At 30.8% G+C, this 27,844-nt stretch overlaps 1 protein-coding gene across 1 annotated transcript in view; it reads right to left on the reverse strand.

Annotated features, from left to right (window-relative positions):
* The window catches only part of SI (sucrase-isomaltase), a 92,056-nt gene that overhangs the window by 54,052 nt on the left and 10,160 nt on the right, over positions 1-27,844 (reverse strand). The window contains exons 7-22 of the mRNA XM_045811199.2: positions 27,033-27,204; positions 25,304-25,403; positions 23,982-24,094; positions 21,264-21,389; positions 19,757-19,888; positions 19,550-19,669; positions 17,711-17,824; positions 12,876-12,960; positions 11,852-11,969; positions 10,303-10,474; positions 7,027-7,143; positions 4,974-5,128; positions 4,068-4,152; positions 3,241-3,297; positions 1,826-1,950; positions 155-243 (exon numbers count right to left, since the gene is read on the reverse strand). Coding sequence (XP_045667155.2) covers positions 155-243; positions 1,826-1,950; positions 3,241-3,297; positions 4,068-4,152; positions 4,974-5,128; positions 7,027-7,143; positions 10,303-10,474; positions 11,852-11,969; positions 12,876-12,960; positions 17,711-17,824; positions 19,550-19,669; positions 19,757-19,888; positions 21,264-21,389; positions 23,982-24,094; positions 25,304-25,403; positions 27,033-27,204 — 1,880 coding nt within the window. The remainder of the gene's footprint in view (positions 1-154; positions 244-1,825; positions 1,951-3,240; positions 3,298-4,067; positions 4,153-4,973; positions 5,129-7,026; positions 7,144-10,302; positions 10,475-11,851; positions 11,970-12,875; positions 12,961-17,710; positions 17,825-19,549; positions 19,670-19,756; positions 19,889-21,263; positions 21,390-23,981; positions 24,095-25,303; positions 25,404-27,032; positions 27,205-27,844) is intronic.

The following is a 27,844-nucleotide window of genomic DNA, read 5'->3' on the forward strand; positions in this document are numbered from 1 at the left end:
TTTCATAAAGTAACCTAACCCTAAGATAGATAAAAACAGGAATTAAAAAATAAAACTTGTGACATTTTTTAAATAGATATAATGTTATATCAATAAAGGCAAACTGTCCCATCATCAGAATGAACATTTAAAAGTATATAATATTTAGACTTACTTTTAGTTTCTCCATCATCCCAGAAAAAGTCTCCTTTTGCTGTGTTATCTTCATCTAATGCAACTATAAGTCCTAGAGGGTTCTTTCGGCTGTTAAGTAAGTTTAGGTATATAAGTGATTCAAAATAAATTTATAATAGTGAAATATCCTATAAATAAGTCCATTTCAACTAACAGATCTGTAGGCATTTTGTATTCATGTGAGAACATTGATATCAATAAAATTCATGTCTATAATTATTAACTTTTCCATGAGAGAAATAATTTATACACTTATAAAATAAATTAAAGAAATAAATATAATAAATATAATATGGAATTTCTTGGAGGCAAGATACCAACAAAATTGCAACAGTATAATGATACTTCCAACAAGAAAAATTAAATATACTTTATGAATGCAGAATATATTTAACATGTATTTGCACATCTCAATTAACTCTACCTTGCAATTTATCAAGACTACATCTTATATACATAATAAAGAAAAGTACAATATAAACACATTTTAATGCTTAGTAGACTATCTATTAACCTTACAGATGAGGCTAATTCTATCATGAGAAATGAGACATGATGAACACAATTTTCTTCTCAATTACTGTAGGTTTTTAAACCTAAATATAGTACCCCTGAGGCTAGTCCAGGCAATTGCTCTATGTAGAATATATTCCATCCTGCATGCTCACCAAAGTGTATGCTTCTCTTGTTCAATACAGCTCTAGAGTATAACTAATTTTTTGGAGAACACAATCATGGAACAGTTACCGTCTGAAAATAATCAATTCTAGAATGCCAAAATAATTAAGTTACTAGCACACATTCATTCACTCATATATTTGTTTCTTCAATAAATATTTAGTAAAAATAGCATATTGTGGGCTGGACATTTATTATTGGTTTGGGGACTAAAGCAGGGAAAAGTCAAGTTCCTGCCTTAATGGAGTTTATAGTCAAAGGGAGTGGACACATTACATACAAGAAAAAGTAAATAATATAAGTCCAGATAACCTTAATGTTATGAAGAAAACACAGCAGGATAAGAAATAGGAAGTGACTATCCCTTGGGGTGTTACAGAATATGGGGAAATATATGCATTCAAAATAACCCCCTCTGTGCTCTTTACCCAGCATAAACACTGCAAGATGGAACACAAGAATTTTCATGTTCTTCTTCTTTTCTAAATATTTCTGGAATTTATTCTTACTGAACAACTTAGTTTCTATCTCATTCTTTCCCTAAACAGAATTATCCACCTCATTTATCGTTTAAAGTAAAACATGTTAGCAGAAAGAAAAACATTGTGACATTTATGTATTGAAAATCTAAATATGTAACTGACACTTTCAACATCATATAACTTACTTTAATTATTCATATTTTTATGAAGAATAAGCAATTAACTTTATACATATTCTATAGAGAATGTCAGCACATTTTTGGTATACAAAAAAATTATGATCTACTTACGTTCATTTTTAAATAAAAAAATTTGTAATAATGTTACATAATTTGTACCTTTTTATAAATGATTATATTTAAGAATTCCCTCCATGTGTCAAATATCTTCTGGTGAAAAAAACTAAACACTAATCTTTGATTCTTAATAAAATATTAAATATTAAAACTTGAATTATATTTCAGATTTCAGTTAATGATTTTTCATTTTACCTTGCAGTTGTAGTTACAGCAGGTTGTTGAATGGGGATAATATAACCTCCTCTAAGATGTAATCCTATTTTGTCTCCTGGAAGATACATATTAACACGTTGCTGTTTCCACGGCCTTTTTGCACCCTAATATTTGGAAGTTAAAAAGATTTTTTATTATTAGTGACGACTTTAATCCCATTTCACAAGAATTCAATTTTATACATAGAAATAATTTTTACCGTGAGCAATTCATGTCATCTAAATGAATATTAATATGCTGTTTTCTAACTTTGAAAAAACCCGTTTTTTTCAGCTTACTGAACAAAGCAGGAGAAAAATAAGTTCACTTTCTCAAAAAAATTAAAAAATCAGTTCAGAGAAATCAATTTCCCCTCTACAATAATTAATATTCTTAATTAGTCCTATTTTTATTCTTTGTTTTGGTTTAAAATTAAGCATGTCTTTAAAAAGCTTTTAAAAATCACTGTTTCAGGGTGCCTGAACGGTTAAGCTCAGGTCACAGTTCAGCTCAGACGGTTAAGCTCAGGTCACAGTTCAGCTCAGACGGTTAAGCTCAGGTCACAGTTCAGCTCAGACGGTTAAGCTCAGGTCACAGTTCAGCTCAGCCGGTTAAGCTCAGGTCACAGTTCAGCTCAGACGGTTAAGCTCAGGTCACAGTTCAGCTCAGACGGTTAAGCTCAGGTCACGATCTCAGGGTTCTGGGATGAAGCCCTGCATCAGCCACCCTGCTCAGCCAGGAATCTGCTTCTCTCTCTCCCTCTGCCTCTCTCCCCACTCCTGCTCTCTCTCTCTCTCTCACTCTCTCTCTTAAATAAAATATTTTTTAAAAATAAAATGAAATAAAAATCGTTTCTATAAAAATAAAGGGTCTGCTTAGCAAATATAAGTGATATGCAAAATAATACCTTTTAAAATAAATACTCTCAAAAGGTCTTAGTCAATTAAAAAAATAGGTTGTATATGAATGCTACAATGTTGCCTTTTCAAGGTTGAAATGAAAATCTTTCCCAAACTCGAGTATGCCACAAATGCTTACCATTAGCTCAATAATTCATTTCTTCCAATAAGATAAATATATAAAGTAGGAAGCACATCAAAATAAGTCACCACTCCTTCCTGAAATTACTCCTGACTTTTATTTCCACAATTTAAAAATGAATAATATAATTCTTTATACTAAAGAATATAAGTTTATATTAATCACATGCAACAAACATACTTGCTCATATGCAACAAAACATGTATACCTGCACAAATTTTACACACTATTCAAATTTGGAATTATTCTTTTTTTTAATAATAATAACACAAATGCTGAAAACAGATATGCTACGTGTTGGGAAGTAAGTTTCCACATACAGATGTTTGACAGTATAATCCTTTTGAGTCTATTATTATATTAAGGTTACTTACAGTTTCATAATCATACCAAGTAGCATTAGGGATGTATGCACTCACTGTATCTGCTCCCTAAAATAAAGCATGATAATTTATACACTTTTTATTTGTTTACTTTAATACTTCTCAGAAGAGTATCATATCAAATAATAAGTTGGGTTTTAATAGTCAAGAAAAAATCTTCCTTTGTACTGATACACTCCAATTTTTTCTATAAATAATAATCAAAAGGCTATTTCACTAGTTTTATATAATAATATAAACCACACCAAAAGCAAAGTTGAAATTAATTTAAGTAGCAACTAAAAAAATGCATTGTATTGTTATAATCTACATAGTAATTGCAAATGCATACACATTCATTTCTGTATATTTCCATGGGCATACAGACTTCTAAATAATGGGTAAAAACCAAAAAACTCACTCCACTATATTTTCAATATTTTCATATGATCAGCTACTTTCAAGTTCCTCTTTATTTACAATTTAGCAAAATTTCAATGTCTATTGACATATGTCTGTATCTAGTTAAATGAGAGTTCATTGTTATTACTATGAGTTTGATTTTGATTCCATAAGTAAAGCTTTCTTTTTTAGAAGAATATTAATTTTGTATAATTTTCTTCTCCCCAGTTACGTATTATATATTTGAAAAGCATAAATCTACTTAACATTTTTATAATTTTTCAGAATTTCTTCTACATTTTAGTATTCAACATTTATCAGGTTGAAGCAGTCAAGTTAAGTAACATTTATTACTAAGTCTTTTTTATAATTTTGTGTGGATTTGGTTATAAAGTGTCCTTTAAAAGCAATAAATTTATTAAAATCGTAAGACCTACCTCTTTCAAGACAGGAGTAATAAGTAGTGCGGGCCCCCATAGGAACTGAGTGTCCTCAATCCAGGCATTCGTATCTTCATAAAACCTAAGAATGACAATTCGCTTCATAATGACAATGTTTACAATATAAAGATAAAAAATAAGTTTATCCAAATCTTTGTTTGGTTTATCATTTCAGGTTTTTTCCTAGCAATAATTATTAGCTTTAATTTTACTTGTTTGACATGTCATTTTGAATCTATGGTTCTTATACCCTATGGTTCATATGACACTCAAGAAAGAAGGAAGGAAGGAGGGAGGAAATTAGTTCATCTGGGCTCAAAAAAATCTATCAGATATGATAAGGTTACTTATTATTTGTAATAAATAACTATTCTGCTTAATTCATTTTCTCCTCTAAGATAAGTTTGTAAGGTACCAGAAATCTTTCAAATTCTACTTTCTTCTATTTAAATTTCTCATTATAAATTCCTGTTTTAACCTGGATTTGAAAGGGTCTTTAGTCATTTCTTGAGGAAAGTTCTTGCTTTGCTCATGATATACAAAGACACAATTAATTTCTCTGCAACTATACTAAACTGTTTATCTATAGTTAGATGATTTTGACAATATATATGTAATATGTCTTCAATAACTGCATATTTAATCTTACTAATATAATCTCCCTAATATATCCTATATATTGTTTTCCTTTTAAGTTCTATTTAATTCCCGCATTTCTAGCTTAATCTTGTCCAATTATTAATTATATTTATTTACTACTATCATTCCATAGTTCATCAAATGATTTATATGGATGTAAAACAAGAGAAATCTATTTGACATCTTGATTACTCTCCATTAATTTTTCAATATATGTCTGAATATAATTTGAAAGATATTAAAATTCTTGAACACAGTACTCACTCATGAAGAACTGGCCTTGCTACTGTTTCTCCAAACATGTGGGCTTTGTAAAACAGAGTATAGAGGAAAGGTAGTAAGGTATAGCGAATATTCAAATAGTGCCTTGATGAATTAACCAAAAGAGAATTCTGCCCAAAAAATGCTGGATCCTGATGCTATGGAATAAAAAGAGACATTGAAATAAAAAAGCTAAAATAATGAATGAAAATTAAAAAAGATACACTTAATCTATTTTTAAAAAGCAAATTATATATATTTTAGCTTGTTTATAAAAATTTGAAATTGTTCTTCTTTCATCATCAAAGTATATAAGTATTTTTATTTTTTATGTTTCATTTGGATATATGTTTTAATTGAATTTATTTTAAACTGGACATTTTTCATGTAAATCTAGTTAGAGATGAAATTATATTTTAAGAAAGAATTTTTCACCTATATTATTTGTGGAAGATTGCATTATTGGCTCTAATTTTCAGTTCCCTTGTACACACAACCTTCACTGTGTAATTCTGCAGTTCCTACCACTAAAGGTGGAGTGTACTCCCCCATCTCCTGACTTTGTGCTCAGCTAAGTGACATATTCTGGCCAATGGAGTCTTAGTACATGTGACGCATTCATGTAAAGGCTTGAAATGTGCTTGCCTGAGGACTTAACTGCCTTGTGCCTCGTGGTTGCCATCAGAAGAAAAAGCCCAGGTAGTCTACTGGCCCGGAGATACAGGGAACAGACTGCCTGCCCAGCACATGGGCTTGTAACTTGAAGGACAGCCTTCCTGCTGTGCCCAGGCTAGATCAGTGGACTCTCTTAGTGCAGCTGCAGCAACACCAGCAAACCTGCTTAGATCTCCTACTGCCTCTCTGGATTCACCATCCTTTTACCCTGAAGATATTTCCCTTTGGCTGCTCGCAGCTAATCAGTGAGCATGTGAAGGTACTATTCAGGCTCATTCCATTTTCCAATGGTCACCTGAAAACTTCCTTAGAATTGGGCTGCAGTATGTGACTCTCCCTAAAATCCCTCATTCCTTGCCTTCATCTTCACCAGATTCAGACCCCAATTTTTGATATGAAGGCTCTCTTCATTTTTCCCTGCTCCCTTCCCTTTATCCTTCACAAGTATTTCACCAATAAATCTCTAACCCCTCTGTCTTGGCATCTGCTTTTGGAAGATAGAAATGAACACACGGTGTAATGTAATTCATATCAGCATCTCCCATGAGCACACATTTCTTCAAAGCACCATTTAGGTGGAGAAGGAAATGACTAATCCCCAATTTATACCTTTTCCTTCTGTTCTGTCATGCCTCCTTCCAGGCAGAGCTCTGAGTGATTGTCCCTCTTCTCAAACAGGATTAATGGCTCCATATTTAACCAGTGGGTGAACAGTGAATAATTTCTCAACTAACATGCACTTAATTGATTTAATGGTTTCACTTAATTTCCCCATTTCCTCTGAGAAATTTGTCTCTGAGAGCCCAGAGCACGCTGAGTTCATAGGGGTGGTAGAAGAGCTCAGTATGTCCTTGTACTTCTGCTACCATCAGTTCAGATGCATGTGTTAGTTTTATTTTTCCCAACCTATCTCTCCAGTTTTACTTATTATACAAAGACTCTGGACTCAAACTACTTTTCAAGTCTCTTGAATTTCTTGTGTTTCTTTAATAGAACAAAAGCTGGAAATCCTTATTACTACATTATATTTTTTGTGAAAGTTACGTGGAACTTACATTGTTAGAACACAGATTCAAAAAGCTTTGGCTTTAATTTTAAATATTAAATTATTTTAAATTAAAGTGATGGAACACACTTGTATATGCTTTAGGCTTAAATAAAATATTTATGTTGTGACACCATTGCATTTCATGATTTCCTTATTTGACCATTTTTTTAATATATAAAATATTTATAGGCCTTGAGGTGAGGACTTCTAACTCTTCTTTACAAATTACGCTGCAAACTTTCAGACTATATCTTCTATAGATAAAAATTTAAGTACATTGCTAAAACTAGAATTCGGTTTTATTTAAAAACATGGAGAACAAGAGACATTTACCTCATACCCATCAGCATTATGGTTCCTGGAAAATGGATAAAATGCCCCAAGCTGCATCCACCTTCTGCAAAGCTCTTCTGTGGTTTCAGCCACAAATCCACAGATGTCCGCTCCAACCTAAATAACAAATATATCTATTATTCATAGTGTAAGAGTCTCAAATTTGCCCATAGCATCACATTTTATGCCTCAACCAATTAATCTACATTACTTAACGATCTTTTTGTTTTACCGTCTTTATATATTCTTCCTTAACATAGTGTTATATTTTCCATTTTTGCTACATACTTGCCTTTAATTGCATTATTTTACTTTTTTTCATTGCCTCTTTATACATCGTTAGTCTCATGTTTTACTTTCTGCTTTGATCTAATCATTAACTCAATATACAATGTGAAATTTTATTATTAAGATGTGTTGTTTCTTAATACAAAACTCACCTCCTATGAGTTTATTTTTTTCACTTATAGTAATTACTGTAATAAGAAAATAGTAAAAAATGTTGCCTAACATGTAGCCATATAAAATTTCATTCCTCTTTAAAGTCCCTCCAGAAAAAACTACTATTCTTAACTTAGTATGTTTACATTTATGTAAATGTTTACAAGCATTTCTTTATTTTTCTAAATAGTATGTAAGTACCCATAAACAATATATAATATTGTTTTGCATGTTTACTAACTTTATATAAATGGCATATTGTATGGATAACACAGCATTTCATTTTTTTCTCAAAGCATTATTTTTGTGAGATTCACTTGTGTTAAATGTGAACATTTAGTTCTAGTTTTCTATAATATGGGACTTCATAACTATGAAAAGTGCTCCTGTAAGTTTTACATATAGGTTTCTTTGTTAATATTTTAAAAAACTTACTCCTCTTCTATGGTATTATATATATAAATAGTTTCAAGATCATTTTCCTGGCTTATTGGAAATACACATTGTTTAATCAAAACTGGTTGTAACCATTTGTAAACATAATGACAGTACATGAAAATTTCCATTATTCCATTTCTTGCCAATTCCTGTTATTTTCAGACTTTTAATTTTTGCCATATATATATATATATATATATATATATATATATATATATATACACACACACACAAAATGTATACTTCACCAAAGTTTTTAGTTGCATTTCTCTGATTACTAGGGAAGTTGAGAAAGTTTTCATATTTTTACTGAGTCCATATGGGTTTCTCTTTCTACAGAATTATCTATTTACATCTTTCCCTAATTTTTCTACTATTTTTACCTTCTACAGATTTATAGTAGGTACTTTAAATTGAGTATTAGTCATTTATTGGCTATATTAATTGAAAATCTCATTTCCTGGTATGTGGGCAACTTATTTTTAACTTTTAAAATAGTCTTTTAAAGAACAAGTTTTTTTTCACTTTGTTGTAGCCAAATTTATGTTTCTTTATTATTTGTGCCTTCTGTGATCTGTTTAAGAAATTATTCCCCTAACCTCACAGAATTATTCATATTTTCTTCTAATATGTCTAAGGTTTACTTTTCACACATAGATCTTTACTCCATCTGAGATTGATTTTTGTGTATGGTGTGAGGCATGGACCAATTTTTTTTAAATGGATAATCTACTGCGCATATGAATATTTGATACTTTCTTCACTGAGCTATAACGCAAGTGCTATCAGTTTACATATTTCATTAATGCATGGGCCTATATCTTATTTTGCTGTATTATTCTATTCGAATATACAGAAACAAATATCATTGTGTTTATTACTGTTTTATCACATGGGGTAAATCCTGAAGCTCTTTTCTACTTCTTTAAATTGCATTGCTCTCCACATGAAGTTTAAATAATCCTTGATGTTCCCCAAATTCACCTTATAGTTTAAATTGGAATAACACGAACATGGATAATAGTTTGGGAAGAATGTGTATTTCTAATATACTAAACCTTATTATCTATGAAGATGACATATATTTAATTTTTTTAGTTATTTAAAATTTTCTCAAAAAAGTCCACATTTAGTTTTAATATTTACTTCTGGCTGTTGTATGTTAATTGCTTGCTATTATAAATAACACATTATCTTAAAATAAATTATAAGATTGCTTATTTTTTTCCTTCTTTTTCAGATAAAACTGCTGAAAATGCTGTATTTTATTCATTTTCAAAATCACCTTTGTAATTTCACTTTGTTAAGTTTTCTCTAGAAACTTTACTTTTATTGTCTTAATGTCTTCTCTTATTTTCATTGCCTACTTCTTTCTTTAGTTTTATTCTGTTTTTTTCCCCATTATCTTAATCAATTCACTTTACTCACTAATATTCAGCATTTCTTTGCTTTAAATCTAAGCATTTAAGGCTACGAGTTTTCCTCTAAAATAAATTTAGCTGATATCTCACAGTTTTGATACAAAGCATAATTGTGAGTGTTCAATTATAAGGACTTTCCCCCCCTTCCATTTCCATTCAGTTTATTTTTTGACTCACAAATCATTTGATAATGTGTTTTTTAATTTCCAGTGTCAAGACTCTGTGTGTGTGTGTGTGTGTGTGTGTGTGTGTGTGTGTGTGTGTGTGTGAGTGAGTGTAGCTTTTGTTGTTGTTTTTGTTTGGCTGGTTTTTGGTTTTCATTTTGTTTTGTGTATATGAAAGAATAAGTGATCTCTGTAATTTCTTAACACATTTTACATTATTTCTTTTTATGTAAAGTGGCCTTCTTTGGTGTTGAATATCAACACTGTGTACTTTTTTTGCTTGATATAGAGACATGAGATTTTTTATGTTTAGAATTGCCTAAATTTTCTCCACTCAACATTTTGAGACTTTCTCTGTCTTTATTTTTTTACTTTTCTTTTATTTTCTTATCTTTTAAATAGAGGAAATAGCTTTATTGTTTTTTAACCTAAACTGACAATCTAGTATTTTAAATATATTTAGATTTTTGACATTTACCTTTATTACCAATATATTTGGGTTTTTCCCTACCATCTTATCTGGTACTTTATATATATCATGTAAGCTTTTTCTATTGGTAACAAATTGGTATTCGTTTTGGTATTATTTTGATTTGTTTGATTTTATTTATTCTATTTTCTCATTCTAATAGCTTGAATGTTATAGACATCATCCATATTCTTATTTTTCTCATAAATTCCCTAAGAATAAGGAATGAATTTCTCTGCAACATACCTTTAGTCATTTTATTGAAAATCTTTAAGATAATAATATTACAAAAGTAACAGTAATTCACATTTTTTAATAAATAACACTGTATGAAATTGCTTACCAGTGGTATTCCAAACAAACTGAACTCCAGCATCCCTGCGATAGACCATTCCATTTGTTCCCATGAAGCAGTATTGTCTCCTAGCCAATGTGCAGCATAGTGTCCAGACCCAGCAAAAGTTGACCGGGTGAGAATAAAGCTTCTCTTATTAGGAAAAACTTTTTCTACAGCTCTAAAAATAAAAGTAAATTAATAAATAAGATTTATTTTTATAGAAATATAAATATTTTATCAATCTTTCATACCAATTTGGTATTTATTATCAATATTTACTTATTTAAATACATTCCAATCAAACAGAGAAAGGAAATCCATGAGAAGTGGTTCAGACTTTGGTTTTCTTTATCAAATTAAATAAACATGTTTTTTGTATCCACTCAACATTTGTTTTTAATATATATAGTCTAAACTCATTGAAATTCCTTTATAATATAAAATTTCATAAACTGAACTTGAACTCTGTACACATTTTTGTGGCACAATGATGCTAATGATATATTAATATCTGTATTTTCAAATATTAGCATGTGATGTTGGGATAAAAGTTACATATTTGAGTGGCATTTTAGTTTGTTTGTTTCTAGAAGTTTACTATCCACAACTACTAGTATTATTCATCTCATTCTACTGGTATTTGAGTATTAATGATAACTTTTTTCCATTAATGGGAAATATTCAAGGAAAGATACAAAAGTTTGATTTAGTATATAAGATTATCCAGACTACCTTAGTAAAAACATGTTATTCTCAGGTGGCTATTCTAAATTATTATCTTTACAATATTGAACTATAGTATTGCCTTTTTTTTCTGGAATTTGTGTATTTATACACTTCAATATATAATGCTTTACTGAGTTTAAAAAGTGAAATAAATACTATGAAGATCGTGTATAAAAGCTGTAATATCATGGTATGTCTTGGGACTAGACAAATGTGGGTTTGCATTAAACTTGATTGTGGTTACTTAATTACAAGAAAATTAAAAATGTATTGAGATCAGGATCTGGGTTTTATTGACAATTGCTTTATATGTACTTATATAATGCTTGGAAAATAGTAGGCAATCAAGATATGATTGTTCCCTTCCTTTATTTTTTAAATTGTTTCTACTTTATATACAATGACACACTGCCTTAGAAAATTACTTTGGGAGATACTACATAGAAAATTACATTTTAATTGAAACCCTTGATTTTGAAAAATAAAGACTTATTTAGAAACACCATGCTCCCAGGCCAATTGTGAAGTTCATACTTAGAATGCCATTATATTCAGAGATAGCAAACTGAATCAAAACGTTGAGGCATAATTTAAATCTATGAATTAAAAAAGAATCACAGTTTAATACATACACCACATAATTCTTGATTAACTAAGTTCCAAATTCATGAAGATTAGTAAGAGTACTGGTGTTTTTAATGCCCTAATTTTTTACCACGAAAATACTTTGTTTTCTTATTCTTGCCATTTTCCAACTATATTAGGAAATTATAACATACATCTCTACACAATAAATGTGAAAAAGGTTTCTGAATGAAATTACACTTACTTCTCTGTGGCTATAGCCATGCTGTACCCATAGAGGCTGTGAACATCATACTGCTTCCCCCAGTATTGCACAGCATCCATGCAAATTGTTTTGGAATACAGGAGTTTGTCAAGAATATCTTAGAAAAAATATGTAAGAAATAATTTTTAAGAGATATTTTGCCATTGTAAACTTCATAATGTGCTATGTGAGATCATATTTGGTTTAAAAAAATGAAAGACAACTGAAACGAAGTTCTAAACCCTATTCCTATTGATTGTACGGTTTGCACTTATACTAATAAATATTCTGATTCCAAATTTCAGTACTGAATAAACCCATAGAAAAAACACCCTTTAAAAATATACAGAGAGAAATATACCCATTTGTATTATGCATCATATAAATATACACCCATTTCAAAGCTTTAGAGCTTCGTTTATTTAAATATAATTTATTTTTTATTATGTTCAGTTAGCCAACATAGAGTACAACATTAGTTTTTGATGTAATGTTCAACGATTCATTAGTTGTGTATAACACCCAGTGCTCATCACAACACATGCCCTCTTTAATACCCATCACCCAGTTACCCCAACCCGCCACTGTCCCCCCTGCTGAAACGCTCATACATGTAAATCTGTTACATGTTAGAATATGTGAGATGTAACTATTCACATTAGGTTCATTCTAAAAACTGTACAGACTTACAGTATAGTGCTCATGGAAAGAATCTGATCATCTAAATTACAATTTCAAACAAATTTTGTTTCTTTTCATTAATTATTTAACATGGGCAATTTATCAGTGATCAAGAAAGTCAATATGCAATACTAAAATTTAAAATCATTCTCCTTTTCTTAAGCATAAAAATTTAGGCCCAAAAGTAAAACAAAAACCAGCAAAAAAAAAAAAAAAAATCAGTGATTTCAGGGTCTCAAAATTGTATCAAAGTTTGTGATTTAGAAATACATGCTAGAATTTACCAGTCAACAGGGAAAATTATTCTCAGTTAATGGTCAGTAAAGAACCAAATAAAATTTACCAGGAGTAAAAGGTGGATAATTTAGTTTGTTGCTTTCGCATCCTTCCTTTGAACCTTGAATAAAGCTGGAAACTTCATTCATGTCCTGAATGGATATAATGTGAAGAAGTACAGATTTTAAGTAATAACAGAAGCATCTTAGATGGGATTCAGGGGTTGTATATAACCCAAATGTTTTTATTTGCCTAATTTTAATTATACATATAAAACATTAATTACATTACAAGTATTAAGCAACTGTATTCTCTAAATAGTTGTATCAGTTTTCGCACTGAGTCCACCACTGTACCCATTTCTAGCACATTCATTTATTCAACATAGTTCACTCATTTCCACTGACATTTATCTAGTTTCTATGATGAGCGTTGCTGGCAGCTAGGCACAGCACTTTTTGCATAGCCCTCGATTCCTACACTCTCATAAGAGAATGAAAATGAAAAAAGGTAAATATCATTTTAGTATTCTAATGAAAATAGTTACTACCTTACTGAATCCCTGAAAGAGTCTCAAGGAACCCTAGGGCAGCTGGACCACAGTATAAAAACCAGTGACCTAAACATCTCTTGGAGGCAGAGCTGTGTTTATAGATTTTTTTGCCATGCAAACCTAGGCCCCAATATTGTCTTGCCACATACTAGTTCTGTGACCGTAAATTTAAATAAAGCCTTTGAATGAAAAAGATAACGTATATAAAATCATATATCACACTACACGTGCTCAAGAAATACTGAATTTCTTCTCCTGCTCTGTTAATTGCATTGAAGGACTTCCACACATTTTTGAACTTTATTTTCCACGTCTCTGTGATATGCAGTCTCTGCTCTCACAGAGGCTTCACACTCAGGCAAGTCCCTTGTTAATTTTGTTTTCCTCAGAAGAAATATATTTTCTTTATTACTCTTCCCTTCTTCCATCCACATCACGCTTAGATGGAATTAATGTGAAAAATTAAGGTTGCTCAAGGGAGGAACAAAATAAATTTCTCATTTTGATAACAGATATTAAAAGGTAAATGTTTCCATTTCCCAAATATTTTCCTCATAGTCATAAAGAAGAAAAATTATACAGTTATTTTAAAGTATTGGGGTTATTTTATTGAAATTACCTGATTCAATTTTGTTTTCCTATGTCCAATAAAATTAATACAAAGAGATACTACAGTTACACAGTCAATAATTTTAGGTGAACTTAAGTATTTTTTCTTCACAAATCCACCAGTTAAATTTAAAAACAACTTCTACTGCTGAAATTCATAATTGGGAATTGAGTTGCATTATTTTAAACTTTGAGACTTTTTCTAAAGTAACATCTTTTGTATATAATTATTCTTGAGAAAATAAAAGGCAAAACATTTAACTATGAAATTTATGTTATTCTATTTGAATTATGTATTTGCAAATTTGCAATAAAATTCACAAGATCTTCCAGCATTCAATCCAAATAGGCAATATTTATGTAATTAAGAATAAACAATTTTTAAAGAAAAATTAATATATTTCACATGAAAATGGATCAAAAGATTTGTTTAATCATCAATATTACACTGTATGTTCACTAACTAGAATTTAAATAAAAACTTTAAAAAAATAAAAATATTTGTTTTATCATACAACCATGTAAACAAGATTAAATCAAATACATTATTTCACCAGTTTACAACATAAGGGAAAGTCTTATGTACTCAAAAAAAAATAAATGTATTAACCACTAAAGGAAAAAATAAACAACTTTATATGATTTTAACCATATTTTACAACAAATACAGTATTTGCTATTTGATTTTTTTTTTTTTTAAGATTTTATTTATTTATGTGACAGAGAGACAGCCAGCGAGAGAGGGAACACAGCAGCGGGAGTGGGAGAGGAAGAAGCAGGCTCATAGCGGAAGAGCCTGATGTGGGACTCGATCCCTAATCGCCAGGATCACGCCCTGAGCCGAAGGCAGACGCTTTAACGACTGCGCTACCCAGGCGCCCCTATTTGATTATTTTTTAATATCCTGTCTACTGGCAAGATTGGATTATGAATATATTAAACATATTACACAAAATACAATAGAATTTATTTGTATCTTTTTTAATGCATTTTGTATATTTGCACTTTTGAAAAGTCTGAAAACATTTTTCTCTAACTTAGACACATTATTTAAGTGATGTTTTATGTATTTAATGTCATGTAAAAACAAACTCAATTAGTATTTTTAATATTACAATGAGCAGATTCAAAGCGGTGGAAGGAGCGAGGAAAAGGCCTCAGGAATTGATAGTAATAAGTACACCTACAGATATTCAAGTATCATTCAAATTATCCCAAATCAAGTAATGAGCATTCCTAGGAATTGTCAACACCATTTCTAGGGTTGTTTCTGAAGGTTCTTTTCTTTAAAATCCATTGAAAATTGTGTATAAAAGTTTGGTGCCTAATAAAAATTTTTAAAAAATCTGTTGGCATTTCATAGCTCCACATTCAAGTTCAATCTAAATAGAAATAGCCCAATTTTTCAAATAATTTAAAAAATAACTCAATTATTATAAGAATCCTATAAAATGTAGAGAGAATATAACCAAATAAGTCCCTAGTTATTTGAATATATGAATTGTTTGAATATATCTTCTCATTGAATTTTACATTTCTTGTACTATATATTAAATTATTGAGCTTCTTTATGGAAGAATTCTGCTTATTAGATTTTTAAGAATGAAATCATAACAACATGATCACAACAATATGGATATTTATTCAGAAAAAGTGGAAGTGATCTTTGAATTTTAAAAACATTGATTAATGCTTTTATTTTGAAATCACAGCTTCAGTCCTAATTATACCAAATGCATTGGGCTCTTACTTCTCAAGTATTAGAAGATTATCTCAAGAATGATGTAAAAAAAGATAATTCAAGTATATGTTTATATGCAAAAATCTATTTTTCAATGACCATTAAGCTCACATAATTTTCCAAAGTGGTTTTAATACTTAAAGTTAAAATTCAAAACATTAGCATGGAATTTAAATTAGAAATCTAGTAAATTATAACACTATTTTTAAATTTGACATGAAAATAAAATTTCAGCAGTTAAATAACAATATTTCTTTTTACTGTCTGTTCATTCTATCAGAACAAATAATCTGAAGAAAATGAAAGAATTAAGGAAACAATTTAGCAGTAGGATTTGGCAGTTATTCAAATAAGAGTTTGAAGCAGTATAACCGCTGCTTATACATCATATAAATTAATTCAGTGGTGTTTAGTGAGCTTTGAAATCATACTGATTATCACGTGTTTTGTTTTTTAAGCTTAGTCAAATGCTTATGTATTAGTATGAGAACAACTCTGCCTTTCTCAGATGCTCTTCCTTGTCCCATCCCCTCCCTTTCTTTGGAGATGAATCAAGTATTTGTCTTCAGTGGATATAGGAAATGAAGTATTCTCTATGTACAGCACAGTCAGATTCTCTTTTACTATTCCTAAAGTGTCATTTATACTGCTACTCTCCTCTAATGGACTCAAACCCTTTCCTAAGCAAAAACAAAAACTATAACAAAATAAAACATACAAAAAAAAAAAACTAAAAATCTAGAAACATTTAACTTATATAATACATTGAAATTGGGACTATAATTCAAAACAAAACTGAACAACAAGAAAAAACAAAAACAAAAACCTCAAGATTGGAATGCAAATTTTTGTTATTTCTATCAGCAGCTAGGTGTTATTGTGATCTCACTAATTTTATGTCAAATAACTAAAGCTTCTCCATCTTCATTCTATTCATCACGGATAATCCTGAAGGTTATCCTAACCTCTAATTCAATTCCATGTTCAGCTAAAAACATAATTTTCCTCTTTGTATTCTCTACAACATACCTGATATATTAATGGTGCAAAGTAAACACTTGTTAACTAAGTAACTGATTGAAGAAATAATCACTGAATGAAAAATGAGCAATTCATGAAAGTAGAGATATTGTGTAACCAAGTAGCCAAAGAAAAGTATAGCTATCCCTAGGACATCCATTATCTCCTTCCGAAACTCTGTGCAGTTGTAATATCTTTGAACAAAATCCCTGATGGTCTCTCTGTATTCTGGTTTATTAGACTTTTTTTTTTTTTTTCCTGAAACACAGAATAGGGATCACCAAGTAGTTTCATTCCCCAATGTGATTGCGGTTGCCATAACAAAAGCCACTAAACCACTGACTATCATCCAGTATCACTCTATACAATAAACCCAGAAGCAAGCCATCAATAGTTACAGGTATAAAACGTAATTCAAAGAAACTTTGAAACATTAGCATTTTACTTTCATAACTTTACTAGCAACCTAGGATTTTGGTTGTTGCTGTTGTTGATTATTTTGAGATAAAACAGCCTATTACAATTTTGCTTTGTTCTATCCCATAAATTACTAAAAAGAAAGTCTGAAGGTTGAGAGCTTATTTATTATTACAGTCCACATCGCTGCAATCATTTGAATACTGTAGACCATAATAAATATTTTTAGAATTGCACTCTTTATCTCCAAATCTTGTTACCTATTTTCAAACATAAATTATGAGTCATAAAAATATAGCACCTTAGTGACAAAACTGAAATTTATTCTATAAAGTGCATTACTGAAGAAGAAAACTATGAATTTACAGTTTTTAGTTTTTACTCTTTTCTAACTCAGGAACATGACAGGTATGAATTTATACATTCTAGAAAAATATTGTTACAGTTTTTAATTTCATGTTCAATACATTACAAACTATACCTTGTCAACTGAATAATGATTTTATAGAAAAATAATTCTATGTTAATTGTCCAAAATTATGGGTTTAAAATAGCTACTTACAATCCAAAGTCCATCATATTTCACTTCTTGATAGAAAATGTTGCATTCGTCTGCCCACCAATCTATGCAGTTTGGATTAGTAAAATCAGGGTATACTGTTAATCCTGGCCATACCTAAAAAACAGATCATTCACAAATATACATATAAAAAAGGAAAAATAAGTAATAATACAAAGTTAGTGGAGAATAGTAAAAACAAATATTAAAGTTATAATATTGTACTTCCTTAGGTATATGTGATCCATGTACCATCTATGCTTATAATAATCTTGGGCCCACTTTAAAATGCATTTAAGTGACAGTAAAGTAGAGAGAAAGACCATAAAGCATTTAGGAAGGCAAAAATATGAGCATGGAATGAGGTTGCTCTTTTGACTGCAGCTAAGTTTATTTCTTAGCATCCTAATAGGTTAGGTTAAAAAAAAAATAAAAATTACATAATATATTCATTGTCTGATAAAAGAAGTACACAATTTAATTTCCAAAGGCATTTGCTTCCAAGAAATTTAAGTTAAAAAAAGTCTTTGTGTATGTATTTTTTATTTAATAAATGAGAATATGACACTTGTTATGTGCTAGGTAATGTTCCAAGCATTTTTATAATTATTAGCTCATTTAATCTTCACTAGAACTGTAGGAGAGAGGTATTATTTTTTAATCACCACTTAACAGATGAGTTATTTACTATAATTAAACCCACTTCACAGATGAGAGAAGTGATAAACAGAGAAGTTAAATACATTTTTTAAGACTGCACCACTAATATGTGTCACAGAAAGAATTCAAACACAGCAATCACATATCTGAGTCTATGCTATAAAACACCATACACACTATGCTGTGTCTTTATGATCATGCTTCTTCAAATTATCTACTTCTTACTTAGAATAATGACAGGCAAAAGAAATTCAATTTCAGATGAACTGAAATAAATCATATTGTTTTATATACAAATTATGCATATTGGCTATCTGATCCGTCCATATCGGCTATCTGATCCGTCCATATCAAATGGAGCAGACCTTAACAAAGTATATTCTGTAAGATATTAACAGGCATTATGAAGAAAAAATTTGGCTTTTATTTCCTGATGGAGCTCATAATTATCTGAATAAGACTTTCAGCAGAAATTCTGACTTCGATGAATGTAAGGAAATGTGATGGTTACGGTATTCTTCATTATTGTAAATAATTCTACAATAAACATGTTTTTTTAATCAATTGACATTATCTCATTTTATTTCCTTTGATTAAATTACAGAAGTGAAATTACCAGGTCAATATATCTAGACCTTACAGTTTTTGATATGTCTTATAAAGTTGTCTCCAAAAGAATGTTTGTTCTGGTTAAAATTGTGCATTGGGGATGTAATCTGTTTCCTGATTCTGCTTTTATTAGCTCTGTGACATCAGGAACGTTTCTCTACCTTTCTTAAATTCACTTTTTTCACCTATAAAGTAAGAATTCTAACTATAGCTATCTCATTATCTTACTGTGAGGATTAAATGTAAATCATAAAATTTAATACTCAGCATAAAATTATTCAATTTATATAAGTAATTATTTTACATCAAATTATTAGAATTTTGTCATCTAAATTATATTTTGTCAGTTTTTTTTTTGTGTATAGCACTGAAAATTACCTGCCTTGTTACAAAAACTGTTTTAGAGATCATTGAAATATTTCCTCTGTCTAAAATTTCTTTACACAATTAAAATACCAAGTACAGATTTGAAAGCAAATACACACACACACACACACACACACTCTCTTATAAAAACCTTGTGATTGCACAATAGAAAATCTCAACACAACTTTAATGAATATCATAATTTACCTCTCCAATAAGTGCTGTAGTCCCATCTGATTCATTTACCCACACATTTTTTGCGGTTCCCCTATCGTAGGTCTCATATGCCGCTCCATTGGTAAGCTTATCTATGGAAATTGCAGGGTCCTAATAATAGAAAGAAGAAACTATAGAAAATCTCCTAAGTTACAAATGTGTGAATACTAAAAACATATTAATATATAATGTCATTACCAAGATGATGACATATTTCTGTCCATGGTCATGTAAATCTTGAACAAATTCAGGGAGCCCCTGAAATGCAACTTTATCATAAGTGAAGTCTTTCTTGGCTTCCATATAGTCAATATCAGTGACCTGTGTATCCTGAAAATTAGTAGAGTATATTTCAATAAATAGTACTGAAAGAACTCTAATCACTTCAACCTTTAAGTCCAATGAATTTGTATTATAAATATAATGATTAAAATGTAAATGTACTTAGATCTCTTCTATTTCACTAAAACCACAGTTGTAATTTTTTATAAAAGTAATTTTTTAAATTCTAAAGTACAAAAGCATTAAATGATTATTCACACTTGTTTCAGTGATGATCACTGGATAAGTATTATGTTTTATATATGGGAATCATTGTATGGAAAACAAAACATAGAGGCGCCTAGGTGGCTCAGTCAATTAAGCATCTGCCTTCTGCTCAGTCATGATCCCAGTGTTGCGGAAAAATTAAAATCAGACCAGTGAAAGACCAAGGACACTCGGAGAAGTGGGAGAACTCATATTTATTTTATGCCAGTGGACCCAGATGAGCTCGTGCTCGAAATTCTGGGTCCCAGGCAGCGGGGTTATAGGGCTTTTACAGGGGACTGCAGGCAGTCAGGTTCCAAGGGCTATGCTCACAGCTGGTAGGTGGGTTTAAACTGGGGGGGTGGGGGCTGTTTCGGGCGGGAACAGTAGTGCAGGGAGCCTGTGGCAGAAAGCCTGTTTATACAAGCAGAAACGGCTGGTTATCTCTTGCTCCCAGTAGGGCTTCTGGTTATCTCTAGCTTGTTGTTAGTAACTTTCCATCTTCTGGGGCCTCCTGGCCTGGGTCTGCTCTAGGTAATTTTCCTCTTCACCAGAGTCTCAGGATGGGGCCCCAAATTGTCAGGGCTCCCTGCTAAGCAGAGAGTCTGCTTCTCCCTCTGACCCTCCTCCCTCTCATTCTCTCTCTCACACTGTCTCAAATAAAATTAAAAAAAAATACATATTACATAAAATACTTTAAATATTCTTTTAAAGATTTTGTTTGTTTATTTGAGAGAGAGAGAGAATCTGAAGCAGACTCCACACTGAGCACAGAACCGGATCCCACAACTGCGAGATCCCACAACTGCGAGATCAGGATCTGATCTGAAACCAAGAGTCAGACGCGTAACCGACTGAGTCACCCAGATGCCCCTAAATATTTTTTACCTTAAAAAGGATATCGGCTATAAAAAAGTCTACATTTAAAAAACTGAATGTGATGTTCACAGTTAAACTTGGATTCTGTTCTAGTATAACTCATAATCAGTTCTTAAAATTTCAAGAAGACCCGGCCTTATGTATGGATTTTAGAAAGACTTTATCCTTAAAATGCAGATTAATAATCCATATTTATATCATCGTATCATATTATGTATAATGCTGACAATATCCTACATTTATTATTATGTGATAATATCTAACGTGCATATTCCCACAAGCCCTTCATCCCACTTACAAATGGTATGCCAGCATCCCGATTTCTTTGTACCACTTCTTTCACTACATCAAGCGACTTATAATTCCAGCGACTCAGCTGGAATCCAAGACTCCAATATGCTGGCATTGCTGGTCGGCCAATGAACTTGAAGTAAACGGATATTTGATTAATTTCAACAAAGAGGATTAAAATTATTATTAATATGCTTCTTACTCTGTTTTCTCTAGTTATTTATTTAAGTTAAATTACATATTTGGAACAAAGATTTAGTGTTACCTGAATTCTGTGTCCTGGATGTTCTGTTAGAACTTTATTACAAAACGCTTTGTGTTTTGTCACTCATCTTTGTTTATTTTGTGATAAAAAGTTAGAAAGTTAGCTCTTAAGAAAGTTGCATTTGCAAAGGTGTATTTTTCCCAGCATGGAAAGTTAAAAAAGAGAATATAAAAATAGCATCAAAGAGAAAAAGAAAATTGTCCCACCACACTCTCACCTCCTGTAGCAACAGAATGAATTAATGAGGGAATGAATGGTCCCCACGTAACAAAAAAAATGTTTAAAACTATACAATTTCTAACCCCTTATATTTTGAAACTTATTTTTCCCCTTTTTGAAATATCAATATTTTCAAAATATTAATAAAATATATGTTCTGTAAGGCTCCGACCCAATTATTTTATCAAGTACTTATTTCATTCACGGGCAGGGCTTCTCCCCTGTGCCAAATAGAGTCTCCTCTCTCATTCTCTGTGGCCCAAACAAGCTCGGTGCACAGCAACAGCATACCAGTGTGTCACCATAAGAGAGGAGACAATTTGGCATGTGGAAATATGGGTGCAACTAATAGTAATTATTTTCACTAAAACTGAGTATTAGGTTGTATGAAGACACTATAATATAAGACTTTATTGGCATGATGGTTTTTAAAATAAGGCGCATATGTCTAAAAAACTACAATGTAACATTTTTAAAAAATTACTTGTATTGGGTTATTGTATTCTACTCATTAAACATTAAATTTATTTTAAAAATAAATTAGTATCAAAACTCTCAAAAAATTAGCATTTTTAAACCCATTTCATAAACACCTTACGTTTCATGGAATTTCACTGAAGATTTGAACATGTAATTGAAATGTCTTTGTGTATTATACACATATATGACATAATTTATTTTGATTAAAAGTATACAAAATATTATCTATCATATTAATTCATATATTATTTATCTTACACTTTATAAACATTTTTAAAACTATTTGGTCAGTCAGATGAATTAAATTTTACTTTTTTAATTTTTTTATTATGTTTTTATTATTATGTTCAATTAGCCATCATATATTAAGACCTCTAATGGTTTAGCTTGTACAGAAAAAAATGTTTTTTTCTTCAAACAAAAAATAAAGTTTCTTTTGCCTACTCTTTACATAACTTAAACCTCACTTAAATGCCTTAGTGGTTAATTGTGCTGTATTCTACAGCACTATTGTATCTTATTGCTCAAATCAAGCCTCTGCAAGGCTACCCATAAAATGATGTAAACAAGTGTGCTACTATACTCTCCGTATGCTGCATTCAAACACCATTCATAACTCAAACCCAGCTACTGCTGACCACAGACTGTATTCAGCATGTAACAGACAACAATCCCAGCTAAATCTCACAAAGTTAGTGTCAAATTCTTTCAAAAATGTGCTATCCACTGTTTTGATGGTGTAGTAACCATACCCAAAGTCTGTATAAAGCTCAACCTAACACTGTAATTATGTTAGTATTATAGACTGTAAATTTTGTGTGCTTTTCTGAAACGCATACTTATTAATAGCAATTTGGGAATTGTTAGACTATAAATTATTTACTCGTGTAAAACCCTACCTACTCTCATTTCACGTTTTTGGATCCTAATTAAAGAAAGTTTTGACAGTAATTACTTCTCCTTTAACATCGCTTTAGCAAATGGGAATTGTATGTCAAAGATATAGCAATAAAATAAGATTTTAAAAATAGGCATAATCTTTTAGTCTTATGCCAATAAAAGGAATTTATTTTTCCATACCCACAGTCACAGGAGAACAATTGTATAAAATAATTATATAGGAGGAATACAGAGTTATATTTTAGAAGCCAGCTCAAGGTAGGCCCTGGATTCCTTACCTCCCTAAGACCCATCTAGGACTTAGGCATGTGAAAACATTATTTAATAGGAGAGCAAGAGTTGCTTAGAGAGAAGATATGAGACTTGAGACTATGTTTCAAAATTCCCCTGTCTACGCCTAAGCATCAGAGCCAATTTACCTGGTGTTTACCTACTGGGTATTAACAGCAAATTTCTCTAGCCTTCCTTTTAACTCACTTGCCTTTAGGATTTTTATCAAATGGGTGAATGACCTATAAATCTGTTGCCTATACTCAGCCCTAAAGGTCAGATACTTCCTTTTGCTTTATCCCATAAAAGGAGATCACAAATAAGTAAAGATTTAATATGCAACATTTCAAAGAAATCCAACTCCTGAACTCAGCTGCCTAGAAGCAAGAAACGATTTGATATCAGAAGTAAAGACATTTAATACATACATAGGCTTCATGGTATTGGAAAAAAAAAAACCAACCACCTACTCATACCTGAAAAATGGTAAGATTTAAAAATATATTTAGCTAAGAGGCCCCAGATATCTTAAATAAAACTAGACATGTGAGATGAAAGAAAAGTGTTTTATAAAATAGATGTAAAACAAACCTCTTGATACTGTTGAACTACTTGCTCTGGTGTATCTCCTAGAAAGACGTAAAAGTCCAGAATTCCACCAATAACTCTGTAAGTTACTATTGGAGTAGGCTGGATGAAAATTTCTACAAATAAAATTGGAGAAGCATATATAAATATTAAAAATACACATAGCGATAAAGTACAATGCTTCATATTAACCACATATTTTTACACTGTTTTTTAAATAATTAAGGTAAAATAAGATACTGAAAATAGGAAGAATATAAGAGAAAAATAGAATGCCACCATATATGAGATTTATGATAGGATATCCCAGATGTTTCTTTTTATGGATGTTGGCAAAATCTTTCCCTGAAAACTACATAGCAAGGGATCAGTCCTTTTACAACAAAAATACTTTTTTCTAAAATTGCATTTCAATTAGTTATTTTAATTAAAGAATCTCTAACAGATCATATTATCACATGTTAATATCTAAGAAAAAAAATATAAAAGTTTTTATTTTTTTTTTCAATATAGACAATAATTGCCTGGATAACCAAAGAATACATAGTTCTTGCTGGGACATTGTTCAACTTTGTAGCTTTTTATTATCACTGATTCATCTGTTAAACATTGGTATTGCACTCACAACATTTAAAAAAGATTCTACATTACTTGAATTGTGATAAACTAAAAAATTAATCTTCCTTCTTTCTCTCCCTATATGGACCTTTCTCTTTTTGGCTGTAGTGGTATATTAACTTATCTTAACAAGTGAGGCTGTAAAAATAGGAACAATCATTTTCGTGGCTGTGTTTCAATGTTGCTCTGAAGGGAAAAGAAAGTGCCTGAATGTCACAACATAGTACACTCTTCCCAAAACAGAAGCATTGATATACAAAATTCCATTGTCATACTAACTACGAAAGCTGCTTGTAATAATCTCACATACTAAACCATTAACAATAGAGCTTACTCTGACATACAATACCTATGACTGGAATAAGAGAGCAGTTCTAACATTTCAAGTTAAACCTCATTTATTTATTTATTTATTTATTTATTCATTCATTCATTCATTCATTCATTTTGAAGATTTTATTTATTTATTTGACAGAGAGAGAGACAGCCAGCGAGAGAGGGAACACAGCAGGGGGAGTGGGAGAGGAAGAAGCAGGCTCCCAGTGGAGGAGCCTGATGTCTGGCTCGATCCCAGAATTCCGGGACCACGCCCTGAGCAGAAGGCAGATGCTTAATGAGCAGAAGGCAGATGCTTAACGACTGAGCCACCCAGGAGCCCCCTCAAGTTAAACCTCATTTAAATATATTATCAGATAAATTACTCTTACCCATTGCATTGCTGTTCATTAAGAAAACACCAAATGACTTTCCAGAATTATCTTCAATGCACATGAAGAATGTTTGATGGCCATATAAATTATAATTATTCTGTAAGGCAAAAATTTGAAAATTAATTTTTAAAATACATTTAAAATTTTAAAAATTATATATTTAAAATGGTCTTTATCTAGTCCAATTTGTTTCTGTAATTTACTCCTCATATCACTATACTAATTAACTATATATAACATATGAGACACTGTAGCATAAAAATTAACTTATTTTGATTATATGTTAATACATAAAATATATAACATAATATATTCATTAAACTATGAATAGATAACTTTCTTAAATGTTTTATTATGATTAAGTGAGCTTTAATAAGCTATTAATGTTAAGAAAATGGCATATTTGTTCATTATGCCCCATGTGTGCCCAAGCACTTCAGGGAATCACAAGATGATGTTCATCATCTGCAGTATGTTTGCTAAAAGCTAATGAGTATGTGAAGTGGTTGAGGCCAACTGCAAATACACTTGAAAAGTAAAAGAAAAAAAGAGTTCCTGGCTGGATATGGAAGTTCAAAGGAGAGATATATGGAAATATACTACAAGAAAATAGCTATGAAACTTCTCAGCCTCGTGTCTATTAAGTGTTCATCACAGATAGTGATGCTATAAAAAAAGATTGGTAGAATCATTATTAGTAGTTTACTAGTAGTAGTTCTCTACCAAATTGTTGCTTTCAAGCAACAATGCACTTATTCAATTTTGGGAATGAAACAGTTAGTATTGGCATTTTAAAAATCACTAAGCATTGACTCAAAGCAATCATGAATCGATAAAAAAATAATTTTCTTAATGATAGGGTCTTTGTCCTGAAGAATCTCATATTTTAGAAGTATAGACAAATACGAACACAAATACTAACCTGCGGTGATTGTCATACTAAAATATAAATAAAGGTAGAAAGTAAAGACTAATTCTGCATGGGGGAATTTGGGAGATGTTCTTAGGAGGTCAAACTTGAAATCAGTGCTCAGCGACTTATTGTACAAATGATAAAGAACCTCGAGATTCAGGACTTACAAAGGGAACTGATCCCTGTGCAAATATTTAAACCTATGGAAGAGTGTCATCTGTTATGGGGGAGGAAGAAACAGACACAGATGTACAAATGATGTCCAACAGATAGGCACACACCGCATCATACAAAGTGATAAAGAACACAGCTGGCATTTAGAATGATTCTAGTGCATGGACTAGCCGTGGATAGATTTTTTTGTTTGTGTTTGCTTTTGTTTCTTAAGTAAGCTCCATGACCAGCATAGAAACCAACATGGGGCTTGAACTCACAACTGCGAGATCAAGACCTGAGCTGAGATGAACAGTCAGACGCTCAGCCACTCAACCAACTGTACCATCCAGGTGCCCTGTCACAGATAAGTTTAAGCATGAGAATGACTGAAAAGGGAATGACAAAATATAAAAATCAAAATCAAAAGAAAACATTCATAAACTAAATAAACCTATTTAAGCATTCATGAAATCTGTTGGTTATTTTTTGAGTTCATTTAGGACTTTACTATAAATTCTTACCCCTAAAGTAAATAGACTTCTCGATTAGCTATCACTGACATCAATAAATGATGGCTTCAAATAGGCTAAAATTATTATCTGCTCCAATATGTTTTATTTATTAAAATTTTATTTATTAAAAAAAATAGTTCCTTACATTACCAGGAGGTTGATCACGAGTAAAAATTGGCCATGTTTTCCAGTTTAAATCATGACGAAATCTCTTATGAATATGTTCCCCAATACCATAGATATATTCACTGGGAAGTTTGGTTGAGATCTGTAAATATTGGTCAGAGTATACCAGGGGACCAATGCTGGTGTCAAACCTGTACAACAAAATAAATAAATGAATGATCTAGACATACAAATGTCCTACCAAAGAAGGGTCTATGTTATCATCCAGAATATTTCATTTAAAATATGTCAATCTTGGGCTGTGATCATTTCTTGGGAATATATGAATTACATCATAAATAGCATTTGTTAATTCCATCAACACAATTTGTTTCATCACCACCAATATGATTCTTTGTACACATTCTTTCTTGAATCTTTATAACAATCTTAAAGCATAACTACCATTATCAGTTCCATTTTATAAATAATATAAATAGGGAAAATTAATTCATGTTTTCTAAGGTGACAAGCTGGTAAGAAGTGGAGCCAGATTTCAAACCCAGTTCTGCCTTGCTCCAGAGACACAGTTTTAAAATATAGTATCATATTGGCTTTCACACCTCTAACATATATTTTAAGTTCAAAATGATTTTTCCAAAATGAAAAAGACTGTATGTTTGATGCATATCAAATACATACTACAAGAAATGTTAAATGGTATTTAATACTTTCATGATTTAACATAATATCTATTGCAAATTATTAAACTATATTTAAGAAAAGTAATTGCTACGATTTGATCTTGACAACTGCTTAATTAACCTTCTTAGAGACATGAGAGCATTTACT

This window comes from Ursus americanus, chromosome 20 (assembly GCF_024610735.1).
Source record: "Ursus americanus isolate L20-20 chromosome 20, mUrsAme1.1.p, whole genome shotgun sequence".
NCBI classification, from domain to species: Eukaryota; Metazoa; Chordata; class Mammalia; order Carnivora; family Ursidae; genus Ursus; species Ursus americanus.